The 25,880-nt window shown below is 39.4% G+C and overlaps 1 protein-coding gene across 1 annotated transcript in view; it reads right to left on the bottom strand.

Annotated features, from left to right (window-relative positions):
- Positions 1-13,659, bottom strand: part of FRK (fyn related Src family tyrosine kinase) — an 84,025-nt gene extending 70,366 nt beyond the window's left edge. Inside the window, exon 1 of the mRNA XM_060167676.1 lies at positions 13,289-13,659. Within this exon, the coding sequence (XP_060023659.1) occupies positions 13,289-13,659 (371 nt within the window). The remainder of the gene's footprint in view (positions 1-13,288) is intronic.
- Positions 13,660-25,880: the final 12,221 nt, after the last annotated feature.

Genomic DNA, 25,880 nt, shown 5'->3' with positions numbered 1-25,880 from the left:
GATATTTGGCCTGAGCAAATGGAGGCATAGTTGTTATTGACAGAGCTGGGGAAGACAGTGGGACAGGTTCATAGGAGGAATGTAGGAGCTCAGTTTTGGAAGTGTTGGAAATGCCTGGAATTTGGAAACTTCCATTAGGATATAGTGATGTCAAGTATACATGTCTCAAGTTGAACGAGATGACCAAGAAAATGAGGCCAGATAGAGAAGAGGATCAAGGTCAGAGGACTGGGCACTCCGATATTTAATGGTCTGGGAGAAGAGAGGGTGCCAGCCCAAATGTCTCAGTTATGCGGGAGTAAACCAGGTGACTGGGTATCCTGGAGATCAATTAAAAGAAGTGTATTAAGGATGGTGGAGTTATCAAGTGTGTTAAATATTATAGTATTGGTAAGATAACTAAGATGAAGACTAAGAACTGACCAATGGATTTTGCAATGTGGAGTTTCTTGGTGACCTTTAATAAGAGCAGCTTCCTGGAGTGATAAAGTCTAATTGCAGTCAATTCAAGAGAGAACCAGTCCGCAAAATCCAGCTTCGGAAGCAAAGGAAATACATTTCAAGGAATGTACCAAGGATGAACATAGAAAAGGAATCCAAGTTAAGGGAGATTAATAGGTACAAATAAACGAATTGTAATGTGTGGGCTTTACTTGCATCCACAAACAAATCACAAAATAAATCCACAAAAATTTAGATTCAAACCAAATATTAAGAAAAGGTTTATAAAACTATGGGAAGTTTCACACTGACCAGATATTTGATGATATTAGTGTTATTTTATATTTTTAGGAGTGATCATTATACTCAATTATGTTTGTTTGTTTGTTTAAGAGTATTTCATGCATTTTAGAGATACTTACAAATGAATTTACAGATAGAATTATATGATGTCTAGGATTTGCTTCAAAATAACCCATGGTGGGGTGGGAGTAGAGGTGGGAAAAAGGAGTATAAGGATATTTGTGGAAGTTGAGTGATGAGACAACGGGGTACTGTTTTCTACAGTTTTGTATATGTTGGAAAATTCATATAGTAAAAACATTTAAAGAAGGAGTGTGGTTGAGAGAGAGATAGAGGGGAAAAAAAAATGAAAAAGACCCCAAGTAAAGGCAACTTTTTCAAAGGTTTGCTGTAGAGAAGAGATTATGTGCAATAGCCCGAGGGGGAGAGGAGTTAAGGGTTGTTTTTAAGAGTTAAGAATGTTGATTTTATTTGCTTGCTGCTGCATAGCTTTCCAAGAGGAAATTAGTTCTGAAAAATAATTTAATTCTTTACTAACTGGAATTTAAATTATAGTGGTGACCTTAAGAGAGGTCAAGAATTTTTATAAGAAGTGAATATCCATAGATTCAATTTCAGTTGAACCTACAGAACGCTTAAGATTCAGGCACATTCTAAACTTGCTAATTCTTTTTCAATATGCCCCCTCAGCCGTTATGCACCTATGCACCCACCAAATACATACTACCAGAAACTTTTCACCTAATAACATTGATTGAAAAATTCTGTTTCAAAGTTATAATCTGCTAACATATTTGATTAGCAAAGTATTGTGCATGATAGTCAATACATTTGAACTAAATGTAACAAAATGACTGAATCAAAAAAGGTAGAAGCAAGAGAAACTGTCATGTAAATTGTGCAGCCACTCATTAAAATCAAGCTTTCCAACTCATTGACCTCTTAATCGAGCTATTATTCAAGGTTTTCCTTAATACTCCACTGTACTGATTTTCTTTTTTTCAATATTAGTGGCTAAGCTAACAGGTAATGAATTTTTGTGTTGCAACAAATTCTCACAAATAAATAGTGAGCAGGGTGAATGTCTGTTTCTGTGGTTTCTATTTACAGTAGAGAAGAACATGCTCAGTGATTGTTTGACACTTGTTACTTTCCTTTGTAATAGAAATTGCCTTCTCCTCCTTATGCTCTCCTTCGTCTCCTCTGTCTTGTCTTCATTCCATCTATTTTCTTTCTCTTCATCTGGCTCTCTTTCTCAATGGCCATTACCTCTAAGTTCCATTAAACATGATTTCATTTCGATTTTCCATTCTAGGAAAAGTGTCTAGACAGAAAAAGGACATGCAGTAGGAGATCTGTCTGCTCTTTTTCAATAAGTTTGTCTGACCAAATACTTGGTTTCTAAAAATAGAAAAGCAGTTTAAGAAGAAATGACAAAGTTACCTTCTTAGCTTGGACAAAGCCTCTCTCCATGACAAAACCTCCAGTGATAAGGATAGTTTGCTCCCCTCTTTCAGCTGGGACTGAGATCCGTCAGATAGGTTAAGCTCCAGGAATGCAGTAACCTTGCCAATTACTTGGGTTACCCTTAGCAAATATACTTACTTTCTGCTGGATCAAACTAAACTTTATATTATTTATACTCCTATTTCTTTACAATGGTACAAAATTATAATAACCAAAAGTTACTAAAATATGTCGAATGGATAAGAACATAGGTTTGAAAAACAAGTTGGGATCATTTTTCTCATAACAACCCCTATACAAAACTAAACCACTAAGCATGTTCAGTGATCTCTGTCAGCTGCAACAATGCACTTAGAATGTTAAAACGAAATGCTTTTTGAAATATTTTATCTTCCTAGAACTGTTAAGCAAAGATTCCTGGGAGATGTTCTTTCTTTGCATTTGAAGAAGATTAGCTTCTATTAAGTTAATTTCAAAGTCAAACTGAAAATGTTCCTTTGAAAAGGAAAAAAAATAGTATTTTGTGCATTAAATAAATGAAATAGCTTTACAAGAAAAATATTAGTCTTAACTGCAAATGTAAATGTATAGATAAGGTAAGCAAAGTAAGTGACCTCTGTCCTAGGAAAAGTCATCATTGGAACTGTGCAGAAGCTTATGTAAACCTTCCCTGATAAATGTTCAGCTATCTATTCTTTTATTTTCTCAAAAAGAGATTTCATAGTCTACATGTGAACATGTCAGCAGAACAACAGTTGGTTTTACTATTATGAACATAGTATTTCTTTGACAATTAAATCAGCAAATAATAAATCCTTCTTGTTTGCCCTAATGGAGTACTTTCTTTGTGAGACCTTCTCAACCAGTGGGAGCAAGCAAGGCTGTTAACTTCCTCTAATTCCCTACAGAAGTCTTCTGTTTTACCACTTTGCCTATACAGCCAATTTTCCATTAGTGAATGTAAAAGACTTCTTATATCACTATCAATTTGCTTTCATCCAAATTGCCCACAGTCCAGGCAGGAGGCCAATTCATTGTTAGGTCCATGAAGTCACTTGGTTTCATTCTCTGTATGATGAATATGCATATTTTTGTGGGTTCTTTTCTTTTTACATTGTGAAAGATGATGAACCCTAAAATATAACATATCTTTTGGGTGGTAGAAAGAGGGTACAGAATGAGGGAAGAAAAGGGTTTAACTCACTTTCAGTGACAATGATTAGCATTTTATTTTCTTCACTATGGATGGACCCAACAGAAAGTCTGCCTTTGAAAAGTTACGTTGGCTATAGTCTCCTTAGTATAAATGCTTATGTAACACAAAAGCAAAAGCTCCAGGGATATTTATTTTAATACAGTTAAATACTATAAGCCTAGAATCATGAACTTCCCTACAGAACACATTTGTCTGACATACTTCCATTCTTAGCATGGAAATGCTAAGTATCCTTACCTAGTCTTCCCTCAACTACAAACCAAGCCATATTGTCTGTCTGCTCCTCAATCCTCTTTCCTATTCTCTTTAATTTCTCACATACTCTCACTTTGTATTCCTTAAACATTAGCTTTACTTTATTTTATTTTACTTTATTTTATTTTATTTTAGCTTATGGGATCTTCGGTTTGTTCCTTACATCTCCTTTTCTGATGTTTATTAAAAATTCATCTGCCTTTTTTACCGACATTTTAAACTACTATGTCCCTTCCTTCCCTTTGTCTCTATTTTTTTTTTCTTGGCTCCTTGTGTGTTTCTCCTCTAATGCATGTGGGTCTTACACAGGGCTGAAGCCTCTAGTGAGGGCACTTTTCTGCCTCACTCTGCAGATCAAGAGATAACCAGAATGAATCCTACACATGTGCACAAACACAAGCTGACTGCAATCCCGGAAACAAGGAGAAATGGCGGGGAGGTTGTATCAAATTCTCCAGCAGACAAAGATGTGTGCCCTTGGTTGAAATTGAAAAGAAATGAAGCAAACAAGTAAGAGGCAGGGGAAACAGCACCAACCAGTGTTAGAGCCAGAAAAGCGAAGTGGGAGCGAAGTAAGGGAGTAGCAAGGTAGGGTTTTGGCCAACAGTCTTTAATTGTATTCTATCAAACAACCTGTCAGTTTGGCTTAGAACTAGTCGCTCAACAAAGCTCAGAAACAGAATTTTTTTAAGTACCCTTTAATTAGTATATAAAGATATAAAATTATTTTTATTTATAATTTAAGATCATAAAACATGTCTAGACTGATCATCACTATTTACGTATTAAAGTAGGTTATAACAACAGACCCCTACAAAACTCAATATTATGTTCTAGAAAGTAGAAATAAAAAAGAATTCAAAAAAATAAAGAGAGAGAGAAGGAAGAAAATAAGCCAGAATTAAGGTCAAATACAGTTATTGTGAACAAGCATTTAACTGGACTCTGAGCTTCCTCGTAGCTAAGAATAAAAATGTGGTGTATAATAAATTAATAATTTATTATCTGCTATAAGGAAGTAAATCAATTTTTCAAGAGAAACAAACAAACTTTGCCTGTGCTAATTTTACAACAGGTTCTTACACTTTTTAAACACCATTCCTTTTAGAATATCGTAAAACCTATAACCCCTTACCCTAGAAAATGCACAAATATACATCACACAAATTTTATATGCAATTTCAGAGGGTTCATAGACTGTCTCAAGCCCCTCTCTGTAACCTTTAGGAGTCCATGGTCTAAGGTTAAGAATTCTTGTCACTGGAATTTGGGGAAGGAGTATCTTAAAAGTCACAGTGGATAGGGCTTCCCTGGTGGTGCAGTGGTTGAGAGTCCGCCTGCCGATGCAGGGGACACGGGTTCGTGCCCCGGTCCCGGAAGATCCCACATGCCGTGGAGCGGCTGGGCCCGTGAGCCATGGCCACTGAGCCTGCGCGTCCGGAGCCTGTGCTCCACAACGGGAGAGGCCACAACAGTGAGAGGCCCACGTACCACAAAAAACAAAAAAAAAGTCAGAGTGGATAATGACAACAGTAATTGCAAAAGCTATGTGTTTTTTTTTAAATAAATTTATTTATTTATTTATTTTTGGCTGCATTGGGTCTTCGTTGCTGTGCGCGGGCTTTTTCTAGTCGTCGCGAGCGGGGGCTGCTCTTCTTTGAGGTGTGCGGGCTTCTCATTGCAGGGGCTTCTCTTGTTGTAAAGCACGGGCTCTAGAGCGCAGGCTCAGTAGTTGCTCACGGGCTTAGTTGCTTCGCAGCATGTGGGATCTTCCCGGACCAGGGCTCGAACCCGCGTCCCCTGCATTGGCGGGTAGATTCTTAACCACTGAGCCACCAGGGAAGTCCCCAAAGCTATAATTTTTTATGTCTTTCTTATATTAGGAGGATAATATTAAAGGATAATTCAGTGAAAATAGTATTGTGAGGAGGGCAGAGTCATAAACAATATCTGATCAATCACAATATCTACATTTGAACTTTTGGCCAGAATATTTGTTACCTTTACTTTTCATGATTGAATCATGAAAATCATTCTTTTAATCATTTCTTTAAATGTTCAACAGAAGCATAGAATCTACAATACTCAGATAAATAAATCAAATAGCTGTTTATCATTCCCCTACTTTATTTTATAGCTTACTAATATACATGCCTAAACAATATATTATTTGGTTTTATTTGCAGACTTTATAAACTAGAATCATATTATATGCCATCTCTTGAAATTTACTTTCCACTCAACATATTTCAAAAACATACCCATGCTGTTGCATGCCACTCACTTCATCGTTTTCACTATTGTATAATATTTCATTGAATAAATAAACCACAATTTATCCCTCTCCTATTAATGGACATTTGGATTGATTCCAGCCTTTCACTATTAGAAATTGAATTGCTATCAACATTGCCTAGGAAAGGGTTTTACTATAGAGATGGGGGAGGGGAAGAACTCATAGGCTCATTGTTAGTTATAGTCTAGGTCATAGGCTAGCTGGTTAAATGGATGTTCATTAATCATCATGCTTTAAATCTTACCTTAAAGTTGCACATATTGTTTTGTATTTATCAAACATGTTTTTTTTTAAAAATAAAGTTGTTGTTTTTTTAAAAACCGTCGGTAAACTAGAATATTTTCTAACATTAAAATTTTCAGAAAATGGACAATTTTGCCTTAAAAGATATCAGGGGTTTCAGTAAGCACCAAAATTATCATAAGAGAAAAATCGTCTACTGGGATCCTTTGATCTCCATTAATTATCATGTAACTATTTTGTTTTCTACCATTTTACCAGGACCTGCTAAATCAATAGCATGACTCTCCATTTTCCTAAACTACTGCTTTTTAAAGTGAGGCTTTTAATAAGAGGTAGTACAGAGTTCAGAGTGATTCAGCATCAACACCAATATGTGCCTGATTCCTATAAACTACTGCCTAACGCAGATACAAGATATTGAGTCACTTTTCTATTATTTTTATCTGAAACATCATTGTATTCTCTGCATGATAATAGCCTGAAGTTAAACCAAGGAATATCTTATAACTATAGTATATCATAGAAGACAACAGGGCTTACCTTCACAGACAATCTTCTTTAAAAGTTACATATATTTGCTGCCTGTACTTTAAGACCTTGAACTAAGCTCAGTCTTTCCACATGACCCCAAAACTGGGGAGGATAGCACTCAAGAGAAAAATTCTTTAATTTTGCCAACAATTTTGGGAAGGCCCAACTGCACTAAAGATAAACCCTTGACTTATCCTCGCTCTGCCCCAACTTCTAAATCGAAATATCTAAACTTATCAGAGGATGTTTAAAAGCTACCAACTTTGATGCCCTAGAGAAGGTGAAATTTTTGGTAAATCCCAACCAAACAGACATAGTCCTTAGGACCCTGCATACTCTGCTCAGAGACAGAGGCAGCTAAGCTCCACTGCCTCTTTTAATTTTGCTTTTCCTCGTCTCAGGTTCTCAGGATGGACCCAAGTCCCACGTGTAGAGCCCTAACATACAATACTTTTTCTATGGCTCAACCCAGCCTAAACCTCCCAGTTCAGAGTCCCAGACACAGCATGAAGTTCCTTGTTATAACTCACTCACTCTCTTTACTGAATGACATCATCTGTATTTACATTATAAAACTGCTTTTTAGTGTCACCAGTAATCTTCCAGCAAATCTAATGGTCTTTACCTCTTCCTCATTACTCTGACCTTTGTTTAGCATTTGACCTAAAACATCCTTCTTGACATTTTGTCTTCTTATTTTGAGTAAGATGCTCATTGTTTCCTTCAGGGGCTCTTCTTCCCTGTATGAGTTAGGTTTTGCTTCATAACAACTACAGTCTTCCCTCCTTATCTGAGGGGGATTGGTTCCAGGATACTGATATCTGTGGAGGCTCAAGGCCCCTATATAAAATGGTGTACTATTTGCATATAACCTACGCACATCCCTTAAAGATACTTTAACTCATGTCTGGATTACTTATAATACCTAATACAACATAAATGCTATGTAAACCGTTGCCAACATGTGGTGAATTCAAGTTTCACTTTTTGGATTTTTTTTTTCCAACTAGTTTTTATCACATTTAGCTGAATACACAGAAACAAAACCTATAGATATGAAGAACTGACTGTGTTTGGTTAACTCAGGAATCTAAAGGTGCGCAATTTGGGATGGGCTCCACTGACCTTAGCTGGGATCATGAGTCTCCACTCAGCTGGTAAGTCAGCTGGGACAAAATAGGGCTTCTCTTCACATGGTCTTCCCTCCTCCAGGAGGTTTGCTTGAGTTTTTTCATAGTAGTTACAGAACTCCAAGAGCAATAAGAAAGCAAGCCCCAACATGCAAGCCCTTTTCAATCTCTATTTTTGTCACGTTTACTATCGTCCCATTGGCCAAAGCAAGTTCCGTGGTCAACGAAGATTTTGTGTGGGAGGAGACTACCCGAGAGGGTGTAGTAAGGAGGTATAAAAAACCGGGCCGTTACTACAATCTACTCACCGCATCTACTCACATAAATGACGGGCATTTCTAAAGAGTTAATCTTTGGCCCCTTCTGTTTCTTAGAGTCTCCCACTATGGTTCTCATAATCCTTGCAAAGCCTACAATGCCCTGCAGTTCTTATATTCCTGTAATATCTACAACACCTCGGTGTGAATGCCTTCAAAAATCTATCTTCACGGAATAGACTTTTCTTTTTGCCCAAAGTTTTGTATTTCTACATTTTTCCTGGACATTGTCATTGAGATGACTTATTAGTACTTCACATTCAACATGCCTAAAAGCGAATGTGTTGTCAGCTTTTCTGTTTCAACCACACCCCCAATAAGAAGTACTTTATGAAATGTATATTTCTCTTACCATTTCATGTGGTCCCAAATAACATTTTTAATTCTCTCTCTTTCTCTTCTACATCTAATTTGTAGTTTTGCCTCTACTATTTACCAGATAAGAATGCTCTTGGATTTATTTAAATTTGAGTTTCAATTTTCTCATCCTAAAAACAGTGATAAGAAAAACTGCCTTGCAGGGCTATTATAAAGATTAAATTAGCTCATATATATGGTTTTGTGTGCTCAGCACATCAAAGGTACTTAAAAGTGCTAATTATTTCCCTTCCCCTAAGTCCTCTCGATTTTTCATTCATGAGATTGTTCATATTCCTACTCTTCTTTTTTTTTAACAGTACCACAATTAGAAATTAAACCCTGACAACCTCATGCTGGAGACATTTGGTACAACTTCCCTACTCCTGCCTAGCCTCTCTCTTCTCCATTCCATTCTCACATCATCACTGCCTTTTCAAAGTTCTTATTTCCATCTATTTCCTATCAGAAAAATCCCAAACTCTTTAACGTGGCACACATGGTCTTTTCCAAAACCTAGTCCCAACCTCTTTTTCCAGATTTCTCATTGCTCTCTCCGTAAATGCTTCAACTAAACTGTACAACTTCCCATTCCCTGAATATACTTTTATTTCCCTTCTGCCATGTTCAACAATTTGTACTGAATTGTCCCGTCAATAAGCATTGAGTAAAACTGAATGGGACAGTGCTTCTACTACACAGAATCTACAACTTCAAGAGGAAATAGAGTCTCACGTCCTGAGATCATAAATTCGCTGGAGCACAAGCACTGCCTTAAATAGTTTTCCAGGCATGATACAGGAAACACAAGTATCCTGCCCTCAAAGACTTCACAGTCTTATATGAAAGAGAGAAGTTGTACAACTAGCCATTATACGATAAAAGTACAAGCTCCTGAGGCAGGCTGGAAGGGGGTCATGAGAGCTGAACCCTGAAAGAAAGAAAGGTGTGATTCTCCCCAAAGCAGGACTTGTCTCTTCTACGTCTGCATACATTCAGCCACGTATTTGTTTCCTCATTCATCCATTAAGATATATATATATATATATATATATATATATATATATATATATATTTGTGTGTGTGTGTGTGGTACGCGGGCCTCTCACTGTTGTGGCCTCTCCCGTTGCAGAGCACAGGCTCTGGACGCGTAGGCTCAGCGGCCATGGCTCACGGGCCCAGCTGCTCCGCGGCATGTGGGATCCTCCCGGACCAGGGCACGAACCCGTGTCCCCTGCATTGGCAGGCGGACGTTCAACCACGGCGCCACCAGGGAAGCCCAAGATATTATTTTTAAGTGCATGCTACATGACAGACAGTTGTGTGACTCTACAGCATTTAGCAGCATCTGTATTATGCTGGCTGAAAAAGAGAAAAGCAGACCCTAGAGTCCAGGAGTTTGCCTGGCACTTACGACTAGGCCTGGGTGTTCTCCTCTCGAACACAAACAACGTCACAGAATACCAACATCAGAAAAGGCCACTCTGTGACCACGATGGATCAGGACAAAAACAAGATCGGATTCTCTTTTTTTTTTTAACATCTTTACTGGAGTATAATTCCTACAATGTTATGTTAGTTTCTGCTGTATAACAAAGTGAATCAGCTATACATATACATGTATCCCCATATCCCCTCCTTCTTGCGTCTCCCTCCCACCCTCCCCATCCCACCCCTTTAGGTGGTCACAAAGCACAGAGCTGATCTCCCTGTGCCATGCGGCGGCTTCCCACTAGCTATCTATTTTACATTTGGGAGTGTATATGTGTCCATGCCACTCTCTCACTTTGTCACAGCTTACCCTTCCCCCTCCCCGTGTCCTCAAGTCTACTCTCTACATCTGCCTCTTTATTCCTGTCCTGCCCCTAGGTTCTTCAGAACCTTTCTTTTTTTTTAGATTCCATATATATGTGTTAGGATATGTTATTTGTTTTACTCTTTCTGACTTATTTCACTCTGTATGACAGAGTCTAGGTCCATCCACCTCACTACAAATAACTCAATTTCATTTCTTTTTATGGCAGAGTAATATTCCATTGTATATATGTGCCACACCTTCTTTATCCATTCATCTGTCGATGGACATTTAGGTTGCTTCCATGTCCTGGCTATTGTAAATACAGCTGCAATGAACATTGTGGTACATGACTCTTTTTGAATTATGGTTTTCTCAGGGTATATGCCCAGTAGTGGGATTGCTGGGTACTATGCTAGTTCTATTTTTAGTTTCTTAAGGAAACTCCATACTGTTCTCCATAGTGGCTGTATCAATTTACATTCCCACCAACAGTGCAAGAGGGTTCCCTTTTCTCCACACTCTCTTGAGCATTTATTGTTTGTAGATATTTTGATGATGCCCATTCTGACTGGTGTGAGGTGATGTTTCACTGTACTTTTGATTTGCATTTCTCTAATGGTTAGTGATGTTGAGCATCCTTTCATGTGTTTGTTGGAAATCTGTATATCTTCTTTGGAGAAATGTTTATTTAGGTCTTCTGCCCATTTTTGGATTGGGTTGTTTGTTATTTTGATATTGAGCTGCATGAGCTGCTTGTAAATTTTGGAGGTTAATCCTTTGTCAGTTGCTTCATTTGGAAATATTTCTCCCATTCTGAGGGTTGTCTTTTCGTCTTCTTTATGTTTTCCTTTGCTGTGCAAAAGCTTTGACGTTTCATTAGGTCCCATTTGTTTATTTTTGTGTTTATTTCCATTTCTCTAGGAGGTGGGTCAAAAAGGACCTTGCTGTGATTTATGTCATAGAGTTTTCTGCCTATGTTTTCCTCTAAGAGTTTTATAGTGTCTTGCCTTACATTTAGGTCTTTAATCTATTTTGAGTTTATTTCTGTGTATGGTGTAGGGAGTGTTCTAATTTCATTCTTTTACATGTAGCTGTCCAGTTTTCCCAGCACCACTTATTGAAGAGTCTGTCTTTTCTCCATTGTATATCCTTGCCTCCTTTATCAAAGATAAGATGACCATATGTGTGTGGGTTTATCTCTGGGCTGTCTCTCCTGTTCCATTAATCTATATTTCTGTTTTTGTGCCGGTACCATACTGTCTTGATTACTGTAGCTTTATAGTATAGTCTGAAGTCAGGGAGCCTGATTCCTCCAGCTCCATTTTTCTTTCTCAAGATTGCTTTGGCTATTCGGGGTCTTTTGTGTTTCCATACAAATTGTGAAATTTTTTGTTCTAGTTCTGTGAAAAATGTCATTGGTAGTTTGATAGGGATTGCATTGAATCTGTAGATTGCTTTGGGTAGTATAGTCATTTTCACAATGTTGATTCTTCCAATCCAAGAACACGGTATATCTCTCCATCTGTTGGTATCATCTTTAATTTCTTTCATCAGTGTCTTATAGTTTTCTGCATACAGGTCTTTTGTCTCCTTGGGTAGGTTTATTCCTAGGTATTTTATTCTTTTTGTTGCAATGGTAAATGGGAGTGTTTCCTTAATTTCTCTTTCAGATTTTTCATTGTTAGTGTATAGGAATGGAAGAGATTTCTATCTAGGTGTAAAATAAGACACTTCCTAACATTTACAGGCCCTTGGTGTTGGAAAGAATCTCAAAAGCCCCCCAACCCCCTTTTGTATTTGAATTTGAGTTTGGAAATCAGCAACAATGCACCATGGCTCTTCCTACAATTTTATTACCTGGGCCAGTAAGGGATGCTGCAGCTCACATCAAAAGAAAAAACACATGAGAAAATGAGTGAATCCCCAGAGGTTCCTCTACTAAGGACCCACGCTACAAAATGAGTCCTGAGAGACATTCCCAGTCTTAGGTTTCACTGGAACCAGGCAGCAAGAAGTTTAGGGTAAGTAGCAGTCTGAGCCTGCTTCTCAACACACCAGACCCCAAGTATGACAACGGTGTCAAGACCTTGCTTTATCTACTTTATATTCAACTACCACTAGCATAACCTTGCCCCTTCTCCCCCCATGCCACTACTCCACCTGACACTTGCATGGATGGATGGATGGACGGATGGATACGTGCATAAGTACATAAAGTTTTCTTCCTTGGTTCCACTATAACTCATAGGATTTATTCAAATATCAGGGTAAAGTCTTAATCTCCTTCTCTGGAGAAATAATGTCATTATTTTTCTTGTTAAAACTTCCTAAACATCTGTAGCTGACTAGTTTCTAATCATAATAAAACCCTAAAGATATCAAAATTTGGGTAGCATAACTCCATATCTGGGACTCAAAGAAAAATATCCAGTCATGATTTCACTGGGAAAATGTAGCATCTTCTAAATGTGACCTTCTACATTAGTTACCCCTGTGTGTGCCTCTCAGAACTGGAGTTGATGCTTCCAAAAGTTTAAAAAAAGAGAGAGCTGGACTTTAGATTTGCAAGTGTAGTTTAATGAAGATCTATGATATACCTGCAAATGAGATGCAGTTCTATGTTAAAGTGAGGCATGACTTATTTTACAGCCAAAGAAAAGATAGAGCATTAAATGCACCATTCGTTTATGTTGATGAAAATGCACCCAGGGCCTGTGGGTATACAAACTGTTAATAGAAGTCATTTCAACAGCTACCTTCCAGTTTCACTCTCACCTAGCAGGGGAGTTGTGTTTCAATTAGAAGATTCTTGCCAGTACTTCCTTATACTTTCTAGGCAGCTCTTTGAAAATTAGTGGGTTTGCAGATAGGTAAGAAGGAAACCTCATTACCCGCCCTCAGAGAGCTGAGAAATAAAATGTGTGTACTACTCACGGCTCTGCCTGGAGGCTTCTGTCCTCAGCCACATAGTTAGAAGGAATATAGCCCTGCAGCTGCTGGTCGGAGCCGTCTGCCCTTTTCTCCAAGTGCCTGGCGAGCCACCAACCCTCGTGGGACGTGTCCAAGACTTGGAGCTTGTCGCCCGCGCGGAAGCTCAGGTCCTCTGGGGTCCGAGCCTGGTAATCAAACAGAGCCACAAAGTACTGGCCCTCGCTTCTCTCGGGCTCCGGACGCGGCGGCCGGGGAGGATCGGGGGGGCAGACAGTCCACGGGTTCTGAATCACCACCGACTTGTCTGCCTCCTGAGACAAGCAGGGGAGACAGGGCTCCAGGTACCTCCAGAGCCTCAGGCAGATGTTACCCATGGCGCCCCCGTGGGCGGGGGGGTGGGGGAGAGGGGCTTCTCTCTCTCCCCTTACTCTCTGCAGATCCACTTTCTCTTCCTCCACCTGGAAACTTTGAAATCAGCACCAGTCCTCCAGGTTTGGGGAGCGTGTACCAAGCCCTGGTTCCCAGCAGTCCGGCGGACCTGCTTGGAGAGGCTCACCGGCTTGCTTTCTGTGCCCGTTTTGCTGCTGCCCCAGAGCAAAACCTGGTGGGAGCTGGGCAGCTGCTCGGTGAGAGAGTGACTTTTCTTCTTGTCTGCTTAGGAATCCCACCACAAAAATAAATTTGAGAGGGCTTTATTTAGACAAACGTCTGAGAACAGAAAAGAGTCCTCCTGCCTCTTGTCCCAAGAAAAAGTTACCAAGCGAAAGAGGTGAACTCCAGGTAAGCTCTCCACGTCTTACCTTTGCCAGCAGCTCTCTCCCGCGTCAGGTCTGTCTCTGTGGTTTGACCAGTCCTGACCCGCACTGCTCTTTCTTTTTTGCCAATGAATAACCAACCGGCCCAGGCTTCTGCCTTTAACATCCTGAGCTAGGAACAGACTGTAATAATTTCTTCTTACTTCCTGGTTCTTTTGTGTCTGTGATCTAAATGGGATTCCCGTCCTCTCTACCTCTCCTTTCTCCCACACCCGAGAGACTAGCGCCCTCACCAGGGAGCCAAACTCTTAAAAGCAGCTGTCAAATTCCATGCTCCTGAGCTTCCCTGGTGGCGCAGTGGTTGAGAGTCCACCTGCCGATGCAGGGGACACGGCTTCGTGCCCCGGTCCGGGGGGATGCCGCATGCCGCGGAGCCGCTGGGCCTACGCGCCCGGAGCCTGTGCTCCGCAACAGGAGAGGCCACAACAGTGAGAGGCCAGCGTATTGCAAAAAAAAAAAAAAAAAAAAAAAAAAAATCATGCTCCTGGACAGATAGGCCAGCACAGGGAGCATTTTGTCCTGCTATGCTACCAGCACAGAAATTAAAGGCAGAGATATTTTTCTTCCATAAGGACGAGTAGGATAGTTTTGCCACCACTAAGGGGAATAAAATGGAAAATTAAAGTGTTTGGGTATTTGTTACTGGACAAAAGGGCAATTGGGAAAGAGCCATTGAGTTCCTACCTTTTTTTTTAATCACTGTGAATAGATTTTAATAGCCTCAAAATACATTTACAGTCTGGAAAAATACAAGAGCAGCTGACTAAAACGGTGAGAAACCGAAACACTGCATTTTCCCACAAAGACATGTAATTTCCCATCCTTCATGTACTATTTCAGAAACACACACACACACACGCACACACGCACAGACTAGGTGACCAGCGGAGAGAAAGAGTAGGAAGGCTGCATGTGGGCTGCTGTGGAAGCTCCTTCCATTCAACTTTGACTCCAGGTCTGCACTAGTTCTTGCTAACTTCGCTGGCAGGAGCTCAGGAACTAATGAAGTTGACATCAGCGCAGCCATCGCGATAGGCAGTGAGTTTTGCTCTACTTCCCCTAGTTCAGGGCAGCTGTCTCACAAATGGGTGCCCTGGATCCCAAAGAACACCTAGGCAGTAAGTTTAGATGGGTCAACACAAGGCCATTTTCACTAGTAGAGAACACTGCAGACTTGTTTATGAGGTGTCACTTCTTTTGGTATAAGGCCTTTATTACCAAGTTGCTCTCTTAAAAACAATTTCTCTAAATGTTGCTGGAGCCTTGAACCTGGCTAACCTAACCCCAGTACAAACTCAAAATTCCTGTTCTTTGTCAAATAGCAAGGCATTTTTAGTAATCAGAATAACTGAACTCAAGAAAAAGAAAAAAAGAAGAAAAGAAAGACAACCTGAGGACCGTGGCCTTAGCCCCTCCTGCTATTTCCTTGTACTAAAATCAGGCATTCATGGCAGACAGATCATTTGGTTAAAACAAGATCTCATGTTCTAGGTTTCTCCAACTGTCTTCAGAGTCAGAGTAGAAAGTACTAATTTGGCAGGAAGAGAAAAGCCAAAAGCCAAGCCAGGTTTGTTTGTTTGTTTGTGATATGGGACCGAAAATATAATTCCAATATAAAACAGAAGAGAAAATAATGATTATATAATATTGAGAAGCCATAAGAATATTTTGTTCCAAACACAACATTAATTGTAAAAAGTGTAAGATCCTATTAATGCCCCTAAACAGAGGCATAGATGCTAAAGTCCTTCCAGAGATATCTACATGATCTAGAATATGAAATAAGATTTGGAAGCAACTAGAGAGATGTATTCAAAACCAATTTGTAAGTGGAGTTTAAGACTTAAGAAATTTGAAGTTTCTAAATTCAAATATGCCTCCTTTATGGTTATGACAAGGCATTCCAGAAAAAGACAGAGTGGCAGACCTGTACAGCACAGTCACTGAGCTAGTGAATGAAATTGAAAAAAGAAACCAGCCATCCAAAGACATCAGGTAAGCAATGGCCTGAGAAACCTGAGGCAAGGGGTGGGGAGAGAAAGGGTTTCCTTGTGTCGATAGCACCAGAATTCTACAGTCACCCAAGCTTGAAGCCTTGCAGTCATCTTTTACTCTTTCCCTGGTTTCTTTGAGCTAATCGATCACTAAATTCCACTTGTCTGTCTTTCCATTTATTCTACATTTTTTTTATTCCTTTTGAATGACAGCTGGGTGTTGAACAAAACAAATATTCTTCCCTAGATTATTCCAGAGGGCTCGTAACTAATCCCCTTTCCTCCAGTTTATCTCGTATTTCTGACTCATCTTGCACACCACTCCCAGAGCAGTTTTTATATTAGTAACAATGCCAGAGGTGATATGAGTACTAGTAAAAGTAGCTATCAGTTTTGAGGGCTTTCTATGTGCCAGGCACTGTGCTAAGAATGTTACAAATGATACATCATTTAACTCTCAGAAAATAAAAAACAACAATACCTGTGAGGCAGGTAGTATTTTTTTTTAATTTCAGTGAAGAAGAAACTGAAGCAGAGAGGTTAAGTAACTTGCCCAAGGTCACACAGCCCCCATGTGGCTGAACCATGAGTAACACCCTGGTCTCAATCTGACTCCAGAGTCTGAGGTTTTAACTCCTGTGTTTCAATGACTCTAAAAAAAGGCTAATATTCTTCTGTGTAAAATCCTTCAGGGACCTCCAACATGTTTGGAATAGAACCTGCTGTCTTTATCAGGACACACAAGGCTCTGGTAACTTCTCGAACCTCTCGGCCCTTTACTCCTACATATACACACTGTGATGCAGGCTCACCAAGCCACCAGCCGCCCCTGAAGCCCAAGGCCCTCTTTCCTGCTGCACCTTTGCTCCTTTCTCTACCTGCTCCCCTGGTGACTTCCTTGTGATTTTTCCAGGCAGGTTCAAGTAGCACCTTCTCTGCCATAATAGATTAGGGGCCTCTACTCTGTGTGCCCCTAAAACCTGGCACACACACTTCTACTTGGTCTCCTATTAAATTCCACTTGATACCCTTACTTGTTTGTTTTCCCCAGGAGAATAAAATTTCCTTCTTGGAATCTTCAGTGCCTTGTACAATGTCCAGTATGTAAGCAGTAAGTACTCAGTATTTGTTGAAGGAGGGAAGGATGGAAGGAAGGAAGGAAGGAAAGAAGGAAGGGGAAGGAAGGGAAGGGAAGGGAAGGAGCCACTGGGGTAAGATAAACACGTGTACAAGTGTTCACGAATGAGAGCAAAGAGCGTGAAAAGAGCTGGGACCACAAAGGATAGCGACTTTCTGTCTGCTGTCTCTTAGTCCCCTTTTTTCCACGCATTGTTTCCCAAATGCTAGGTTCCTTTGCCAGCCTCCTAAACCGGTTTTCCTGCCTACAGCCACCGCCTTCCCATCCTTACCGCACACTGGCACCCCATGAATCTTAAATCACTCTCCTGCACCATAACCTTCAACAGATCCTCATTGCCTGGAAGATACGGCTTGGAATTCAAGACGAAAAATTTGCACTTTATCCGATCTTTATCAGATGTACCCTTTCAACATCCTCCTCCCATTACTGCCTTATGTTAACCCTCTCACTCAGCCAAATAGGTTTACTGTGTCTCCAATAGGTCTTGTTCATTCCCACCTCTGATCCCGTCTCCTTTGCCATGCTTTTTCTTGGTATTCTTTTTCCTCCCAACAGACTTCTGCCTGCATTTTGAGGCCTGAATAAAAATCCCGTACCTCCTTTAGAACCTCCTTGTCCATTTCTGCCAAAATAATTTTTCTTTTCCTTGAGTTTTACTAGCTCCTGCAACCCCACGTCCAACATACACACAGCGTTAAATGAATTTAGCCATGCTCCTGTATCTGATTTGCTGAGCACTGCAACAGAAAAAATCCCACAGCTACTCAGTTTTATACCAGGACAAATTAATGATCTCCAACTCCTGTTAAGCCCTTAGCTCTGCTCAACATTCTTTTACATGCCGGCCCACTTAGATGCGGTTCTCCTCATTTTCTAGTAGCACTCTTCCAAATCGTCCACCATTCTTCTTAGACTCTGCAGATATCCTTTTTCTCTAATGATGAACTTGTCACAGAAATTCCAAATCTCTTCAATATTAACCGATTCAATGTCCTTTTCTTACATCAAAAAATATATCCACATCTGCAAATCCTTGCACTTTCTTTCTCCCGGAGACAAAAACATCTACTTGCCTATCCAATGTCCAGTTTGTTCTTCCTACTAACAGAACCCTACTTTTATAGAAGTGAAAGGCTGCAGACTTCTTACAACCAGAAGTGGCCAAGAAGAAAGTAAGCAGAAGTCATTGGGTGGGGTTTCAGGAAAGTCCCTTAAAAAAGGCAGACTCAGCTGGGGGATCTACTCTCTTTCCCTTCCCTCTCTCAGTTGAGATGGCTGGACCTCCAGCAGACATCTTAATTATTAGAAGCCAACATGGACTCAAAAATGAAAAAAGAAAAAAATATGCCAAATTAACCTCAATTTTCTTTTGTCATAGGAATTGCTATTATAAAGGGGAAATTTTTCACTTACAGCAGCACTTAGGGAATATCAAAGCCAAATGCATTAGTTGAAACAAGCTAAAACTGTTGAAGGATATGAACTTTGAGGAGCCGTTGCACGTTAGATCCTTACTGTTCGTAACTGAAGTATTTCTCCTGACCAATGACAATGGACTACTTTAAACATCAGCCAACACGGGACTCATTCTGTCCTATCCAAAGGGTATGTTTTCAATACTTAAAGAGTATAACCAGGAAACTCCAGTTCTAACACTTCAGAAACCATGACATTTCCCCTCAGTGAACTATGCAGTGAATTTCTTTACTGATATGAGTTCTCTTGCTTGCAAGTAAATCAGTTCAGCTTGGAAGAAAAAATCTAAAAAATTTTAATTCAAAAATGGTAAAACCTCTTTAAAGCTCTTTGCTTCTTTCTTTGGCACTATCAAAGACATGAAATAGGCATAGTATGTCTAGATGTCAGCATGATACTGAAAAAAATATTCTAGAGATATCTGTAAAGGGATAAAGAACTTGCTTTCTTTTTATTATTTTTTATTTTGGGCCACACCGCACGTCATGCAGAGTCTTAGTTCCCCGACCAGGGTTCAAACCTGTGCCCACTGCAGTGGAAGCGCAGTCTTAACCACTGGACCACCAGGGAAGTCCCACTTGCTTTCAAAAAGGACTGAATATTCTCATGTATACAATCTCCTAGAAGCAGCTGATAAGCCTTTTCTAAAATGGAAATAAGTAAACATGTTTCACCCAGGTGGTTTGTCCTTGCCTGTTAAACAAATACTTCATTAATCAAGGTTCTCATCTATCTAGCAGCAAAATTATTTTAGTAATCTTGAGGACTCTCTCTAGTCTGTTAAAGACCATCACAATTCCCCCAAATGATAGAAAACGGAAACACCTAGAAGTCTGTTTGTTTGTTTGTTTGTTTTCCTTAAGCCCTTCTGATATTTTGACAAACCTGCGATAGAAAATTTGTGGCTGGGTAGACAGAGCATGAGCGTATATAGTGTTAAAGTATGATTCCTAGGGTTAATCTTTTAAGTTTCTTGGCTAATTCCAAACTCCATGTGCAAAATAAGATTTGTAGAGCCATGACTCTGCTGGGGTTTAACTCCTCTCAAAAGGTTAACCCTTACTCAATATTGCTATGGAAAAGACTTTTCTAATGTACATGAGATAACAGGAAAGTTAGATAGAATCACAACTGGCTGAAGAAATGAACCCAAATAGCATAGCTTGTTTAATCGATGCCATTTGAGTGGAGGTCTCTGGTGCACTATCACAAGGAGGCAGCATGGCTTGGGGGTGAGAATTCCTGTTCCCTTGGCACTCTCTGGCTCTGTGGTCTTGGATAAATTATTGACCGCCTAGCCTCAGTTTCTTCATCTGTAAAATGCTGACAATTCCTAGACACTAACATTTACCTCGTAGAGTTATAAGAATTAAATGAGAAAATGCGTTAAAATATTTAGCCCACGGTCCAGGATGTGGTAGTTGCCCAATAAATATTAGCCATTATTATGAAAATATGTAACTGGGCCACCCCTGGGGTACCTGTGCCCTCTCCTGTACTACTAAAAACAGTTGTAGGAAATTATCACATTCCCAGCTCACTCCCACTTCAAACAAAAGCAAAATGCAGGCAACATATCCAATTCCAAAAGCACTGCTACATACATAGCTAAAACTATGGATCTGTGAGGATGTGAAGGAGACAGTTACACTGCATGGGAAAACATCCTTTTAAAACCTCTTTTAAAATCTCTCGTTTTCCCCAGAAATTCTCTCCATATGACTGCTATCCCACCCATCATTTCTTAGTTCTCACCCTCCGCAGCTGTATCCCTCTCCCCATCTCTCATCATCCGTTCATTCGCATATTTCTTTCAGGAAAGTATCAACTTATAAGTTTGTATGAACTAAAATTAAAATTACAGGACTTCCCTGGTGGCACAGTGGTTGAGAATCCACCTGCCAATGCAGGGGACATGGGTTTGATCCCTGGTCTGGGAAGATCCCACGGGCCACGGAGCAGCTAAGCCCGTTCACCACAACTACTGAACCTGAGTTCTAGAGCCCGCGGGCCACAACAACTGAGCCCACGCGCCACAACTACTGAAGCCTGCACACTCTAGGGCCCACGTGGCACAACTACTGAGCCCGCGTGCTGCAACTACTGAAGCCTGCACGCCTAGAGCCTGTGCTCCGCAACAAGAGAAGCCACTGCAACGAGAGGCCTGCGCACTGCAATGAAGAGCGGCCCCTGCTGACCACAACTAGAGAAAGCCCACGTGCAGCAGTGAAGACCCAACACAGCCAAAAATAATAATAGTAATAAGTGAAATAAAATAAAATTACACCTGCATCACCCCCAGTAGATCAACTAAAGTATGTTTCAATCTTATATTTTATGTTAAGATTTGGCATTAAAAGATTCCAAAATACCAACATTTATTATAAAATTTTAAATGATAAAATAATGTTATAGAACACTAGGATGCTTTGGTTCCATCTATTATGTCCTAGCCCCATGGATGGGGTGGAGGAGTCTCTTTCTTGCTCTTGCTTTCAGCATGGAAGGACCTCTGAAAAGTCTGAGAGTAGGTCTGTATGAGCCATGTAAGTTAACAGCGTCATTAGTAAATAGATTGTGTGTGTGTGTGTGTGTGTGTGTGCACGCATGCATGCACGCACCCCAATTTCTCTGTTAATGAGATAGGTTGGAACATACAGAAGAGAAATCTATCCCAGATGGGCATGTGGGAAAAGAGGGCAGTTAGAAATAAGAAATGACATCTAAACTGAGACTTGAAGAAACAATATGAGTTACTCAAGTGAAAAGGGGAGTGAAAGAAAGTGTCCCAGGTAGAGGGAAAGCAAGTGTAAAGATCCAGAGGAAACACAAGAGCTGGTGTCTTTTGAGAACTAAAGGCCACCCTCACCTGACATTTCCAGGAGGTCTTATCCAGGTACAGAGCAGACTCAACTCTGCTTAATTTGTCACATCAAACAAGAAAGGATTCAGGCTGGGAGACCTGCGGATGGTTAAGGGAAACTGGCTGGGGCTTTGGGCTACCTTCTCTCTCTCTCACCTTTGACACAGAGCAGAGCTGAGCAGGCATCAACATTCACAAACCTGATCGAGCTGCTCCTCAAACTTGACTGTGCTTGTGAACCATCTGAGGATCATGCAAAAACGTAAATTCTGATTCCGTAGATCTGGGGTGAGGCCTGGGAGTCTGCATTTCCAGCGAAGTCCCAGAGGATGCCCATGCTGCTGATTGCTAGACCACAGTTTGTGTAGCAGAATTTAGTGACAGCTTGCTTCTCTGAGTGGGACATCAGCAAATGCTCAGCTGACAATCATTTACCTTTGAAAGTAATGCCACTGTCTAGTCTCTTTCTATCCTGAAAGAGATTTTAAAGACCATTTAGTCCAATTACCTCGTTTTAGAATGAAGGAAATAGCTCAGAAATGAGGAAGTGACTTGCTTCAGGTCACTGAGCTACTATATTGATGATAAAGGAATACCCAGCACTCCTGCCCGGGAGGATCCTTCCTCTCCACCACACGGCAGTCCTCTTCAAGAAGTCCAGTCAAAAGAGGATTCCATACAATCTGTGGTTGTCATAGTTGGGAGAAAGAGGACTTAAGGAGTAGAAGATGAAAGGACCAAGGATCATTTTGATGTGACCCTATCCAGGATCCCAGAAGAGGATTATGTGAGCTTTGGGGTAGGACTCCAATCTCCTGATTTTCAGTCTGGACAGCTTATTTTGTATCCTTCTAATTATGATGTCCATGAATCATGTAGCCTGAACCCAGGCTTCCCTTTCTTATAATGCTGCATTTATGATACAATAAATCCCAGTAGCATTTTTTAGCACTCTTAGTATTTTTTAGTATTTGAAAGATTCCAAGAGTATTTTCAAAATCCTAAACCAAGGGGTGAAAAGAATATTGCCATACGTCTAATAGGCATTCTCCAATTGAAAGAGATTGTAATAGATTTATTTCTGTTAGTCATTAGCAACAATAACAAATGTACTGGTTCTTACTTATATATACATGATCTTATATAAAAACAAATTATTTTATATAAAAACAAATTATTATTTATATTAAAAAATTATTATACAAAACTTCCCAGATTTAGAATTTTCCAGCGTCCATGCCAAGCAATTGGGCAGAGCTTCAAGAATATCCTGTTCAGCTAGGCCATTTTTTGTGTCTCGATAAATAAGTAGTATATTTGGCATTCTTTATTTTGATATTGAACTATTCCTAAGTAACCACATTCAGGTTTCCACTGCTCATATAAATGGTTATTGTCTAATTGTCTCATGTTTTTAAGCATTTCTTTTCGTTTGTTCCTTGATTTAAAAGAAAAATCAATCCTATTATCTTCATAAATTCCTACTATTTAAAGTCAAGGTTAAAAAAATATTTTGGTTGACTTCAGATAAATACCTCTAATAAATTTTCAAAAATAATAAAAGACTTTAGATGGTTAGATTTTTTTCAAGCTCTTGGAATTTTAATAACTAAGCTCATAATAATGATGATTTAGCAATTTATATTGAAAATCTCTTGTTAAACCAGGTAATATGTAGAGGTTTTTATGGCACAACAATTTACAGACTTGTACTTGGTGTAATTGCTGTCCTGGACCTTGAAAAATGGTTGATCATCTTGGAAATGTAACCAGGTCTTAGAGGATTAATGTTCCTTGGAGAATCATCAAGGTAAATATGTTCAACATATTATAAAAGCCTATTAGAAGGTAGTTTGCATTTCCTCAATTGAATTTAAACCATAAGTAACATCTTGACTCCCATGTACAGAGTGATATATGCATTTGTTTCACGTTAGCATGAAAAGCCTATAATCTGTGTGCTATGCTCATCTTCAGAAAGGAGTATTCATTACAGTATGGTTGACTGTACACATTTTTACATCTCCTCAGTTAAGAGAAATTACAGAATATCAAAACTTAAAAGAGTACATATGAATTGAGTTACAAATCCATGTTACAAACCTAGCCCCAAATGTATAGAATGTGACAAACCTCCCTCTTATCACCCTTCACTCTGGCCTCCAGCAGAGGGTCTGTCTCCAGCCACTGGAGGTCATCTGCTAAAGCTCCATTGCCCAGTTAGTGTTCGATGCAATCAGAATTTTGTTCAATTACAAAAACATTCATCTGCTAAATTATCAGAAGCAATTGTGTGTAACACTCACACTTTAGAAGATTAAACCATATGTTACTAATGGACTGGTTGAAGGAAGTACACTCTAGTGACTGCTATAAAACTGTGGCTTGCCTATTGGCAATTACTTATTTCAGTCATCCTCAGGGCTTATCTCCTTTGCTTCACTGAGTCAACAAATATTTACTGAGCTCCTATCATGTGTCAGGCACTGGGCTAGTGCTTGGGGTTATAACATTAAGTTAAAAAAAAAAGCATAGTCTGTCCTGTGTAAGGACATTATTGCAAATCAAAAATGTGACCAGATCAATACTGTCAGTACAAAGGGAGACAAAGATCTAAATAAGGAATAAGTTTGTTTGGAAGTAATGTCTCCCTCTTTGACTTCCACAAGAATTTTCCTCTTTTATAATATATTCAGTACATAATCATTGAAACATCACCTACTGGGTATCAGGCATGGTGGTGCTTGCTCTTGAGAATATAGACAGGAAAAGAGATACAGCCCATATCCTATATAGAATTTATAATCTAGTGGATGAGACAGCATTACACAAATAGTTATAGAAATAATTAATCACCACTTGCTAAGGACTATGAAGCAGAAGTACCAAGTGCTATTAAGAAGACTGTTGTACTCTATTATATACCAGTCTTTAGATCTATCCTTGTTTCATCTTTGTATCTTCCACAGAGCTTGGCAAAGTAGACTGAAAAAGTTGACACTTAAGTATTTGTTGAGTGACTGAGCCCTTAATTTGAGAACCATGTCAGAAAACAGTACTCCTTAAAAATGGAAATATTAATCAAAATAACTAGATGTGGTATTTATTATTACTGTTCAAGGACATTTCTAGTCCTCCTCCGCCAAGCACATGGTAAAATTGTACTTTCCTATCCTCTTGAAGATAAGCATGACCATATGACTTGCTCTGACCAACAAAACTGTTATTAGAACTAGTATGTATCACTTCCAAGTAGGAAGAATGTAGTTAATTGCACACTTAAGAGGAAGTGTGCAACTAACTACATTTCCTTTCCCTACCATGACAACAATGTTCCAGATGAAAGGTGATCTATTAGCCTGCATCCCTGGCTGAGCAAAACATGGCACAGAGCCTCACTACCAGCCAGGTACATATAAATTAATGAAGAAATAACCTTGGTTGTTTTAGGCTTTAGAGTTTTTAAGTATTGTTTCTCATAGAGCTTAACCTAACGCTAACTGACTGATAAAAGTTAGACTTCTGCAGAAAGTGTACCAGGGATTGGGGGTTGGGCAGTGGGAAGACATCTAGAAGTATATTAAATAAACTGCTGATAAGATTAGAGCGATTCTCAAATCTCAGCAAAAGGCTTAGGGTACTCCCTGAAAAAGGAAGTATCCCTTTGAAATAGATCCTAGTAAACGTAATATGTTTGTCATGAGGAAATTCGTTATGTAATTATGAAGGATTTTCTGTGTATGTTACCAATAAGAAATATTGAAAGAGAAGAGTAGACAAAAAGAACATTTCAATATGTCTCTACGGTATGTACTCTGCTTTTAGTTACCGGTTATAATTATAGAATTTTGGTAAGAATGAGAAAGGCTCCCATTCTAAGACATATTAGAGTGAAGTTCTCATCTGCTTGGTAACAATTTCCAACATTTGGTGATTGGAGACAACATTGTCAGTGTCTTAACTAAATAGCAGCTGTGGCTGGAAAGAGTTAAGTAGGTTGAAATTATGAGAAATGAGAGAAACATTTACAATAATAACTTTGGTCTTAAGCATGATACAGAAGTTAAATTGTTAAAATGACTGCTACTTCCCTGCTGTCACAACACATGAGGCAGAATTTTTTTAAATAATCTTTCTGAACTGGACTATCTTTTCACAGTTAATATATTTATTTTTTACCATTTGTAAAATACTATCAAAACAAATATTTTGAGAATTGTTACTAATACGTGTTTTATGAGAAAGGTATTATTTCTCTATTTTACATAATTCATGAGCTTAACCAAATCCTTAAGTATAATTTTCT

This window comes from Lagenorhynchus albirostris, chromosome 12, assembly GCF_949774975.1.
Source record: "Lagenorhynchus albirostris chromosome 12, mLagAlb1.1, whole genome shotgun sequence".
Classification (NCBI taxonomy): Eukaryota; Metazoa; Chordata; class Mammalia; order Artiodactyla; family Delphinidae; genus Lagenorhynchus; species Lagenorhynchus albirostris.
The sequence above is the reverse complement of the archived record's forward strand: the minus strand, read 5'-3'. Positions and strand labels throughout refer to the sequence as shown.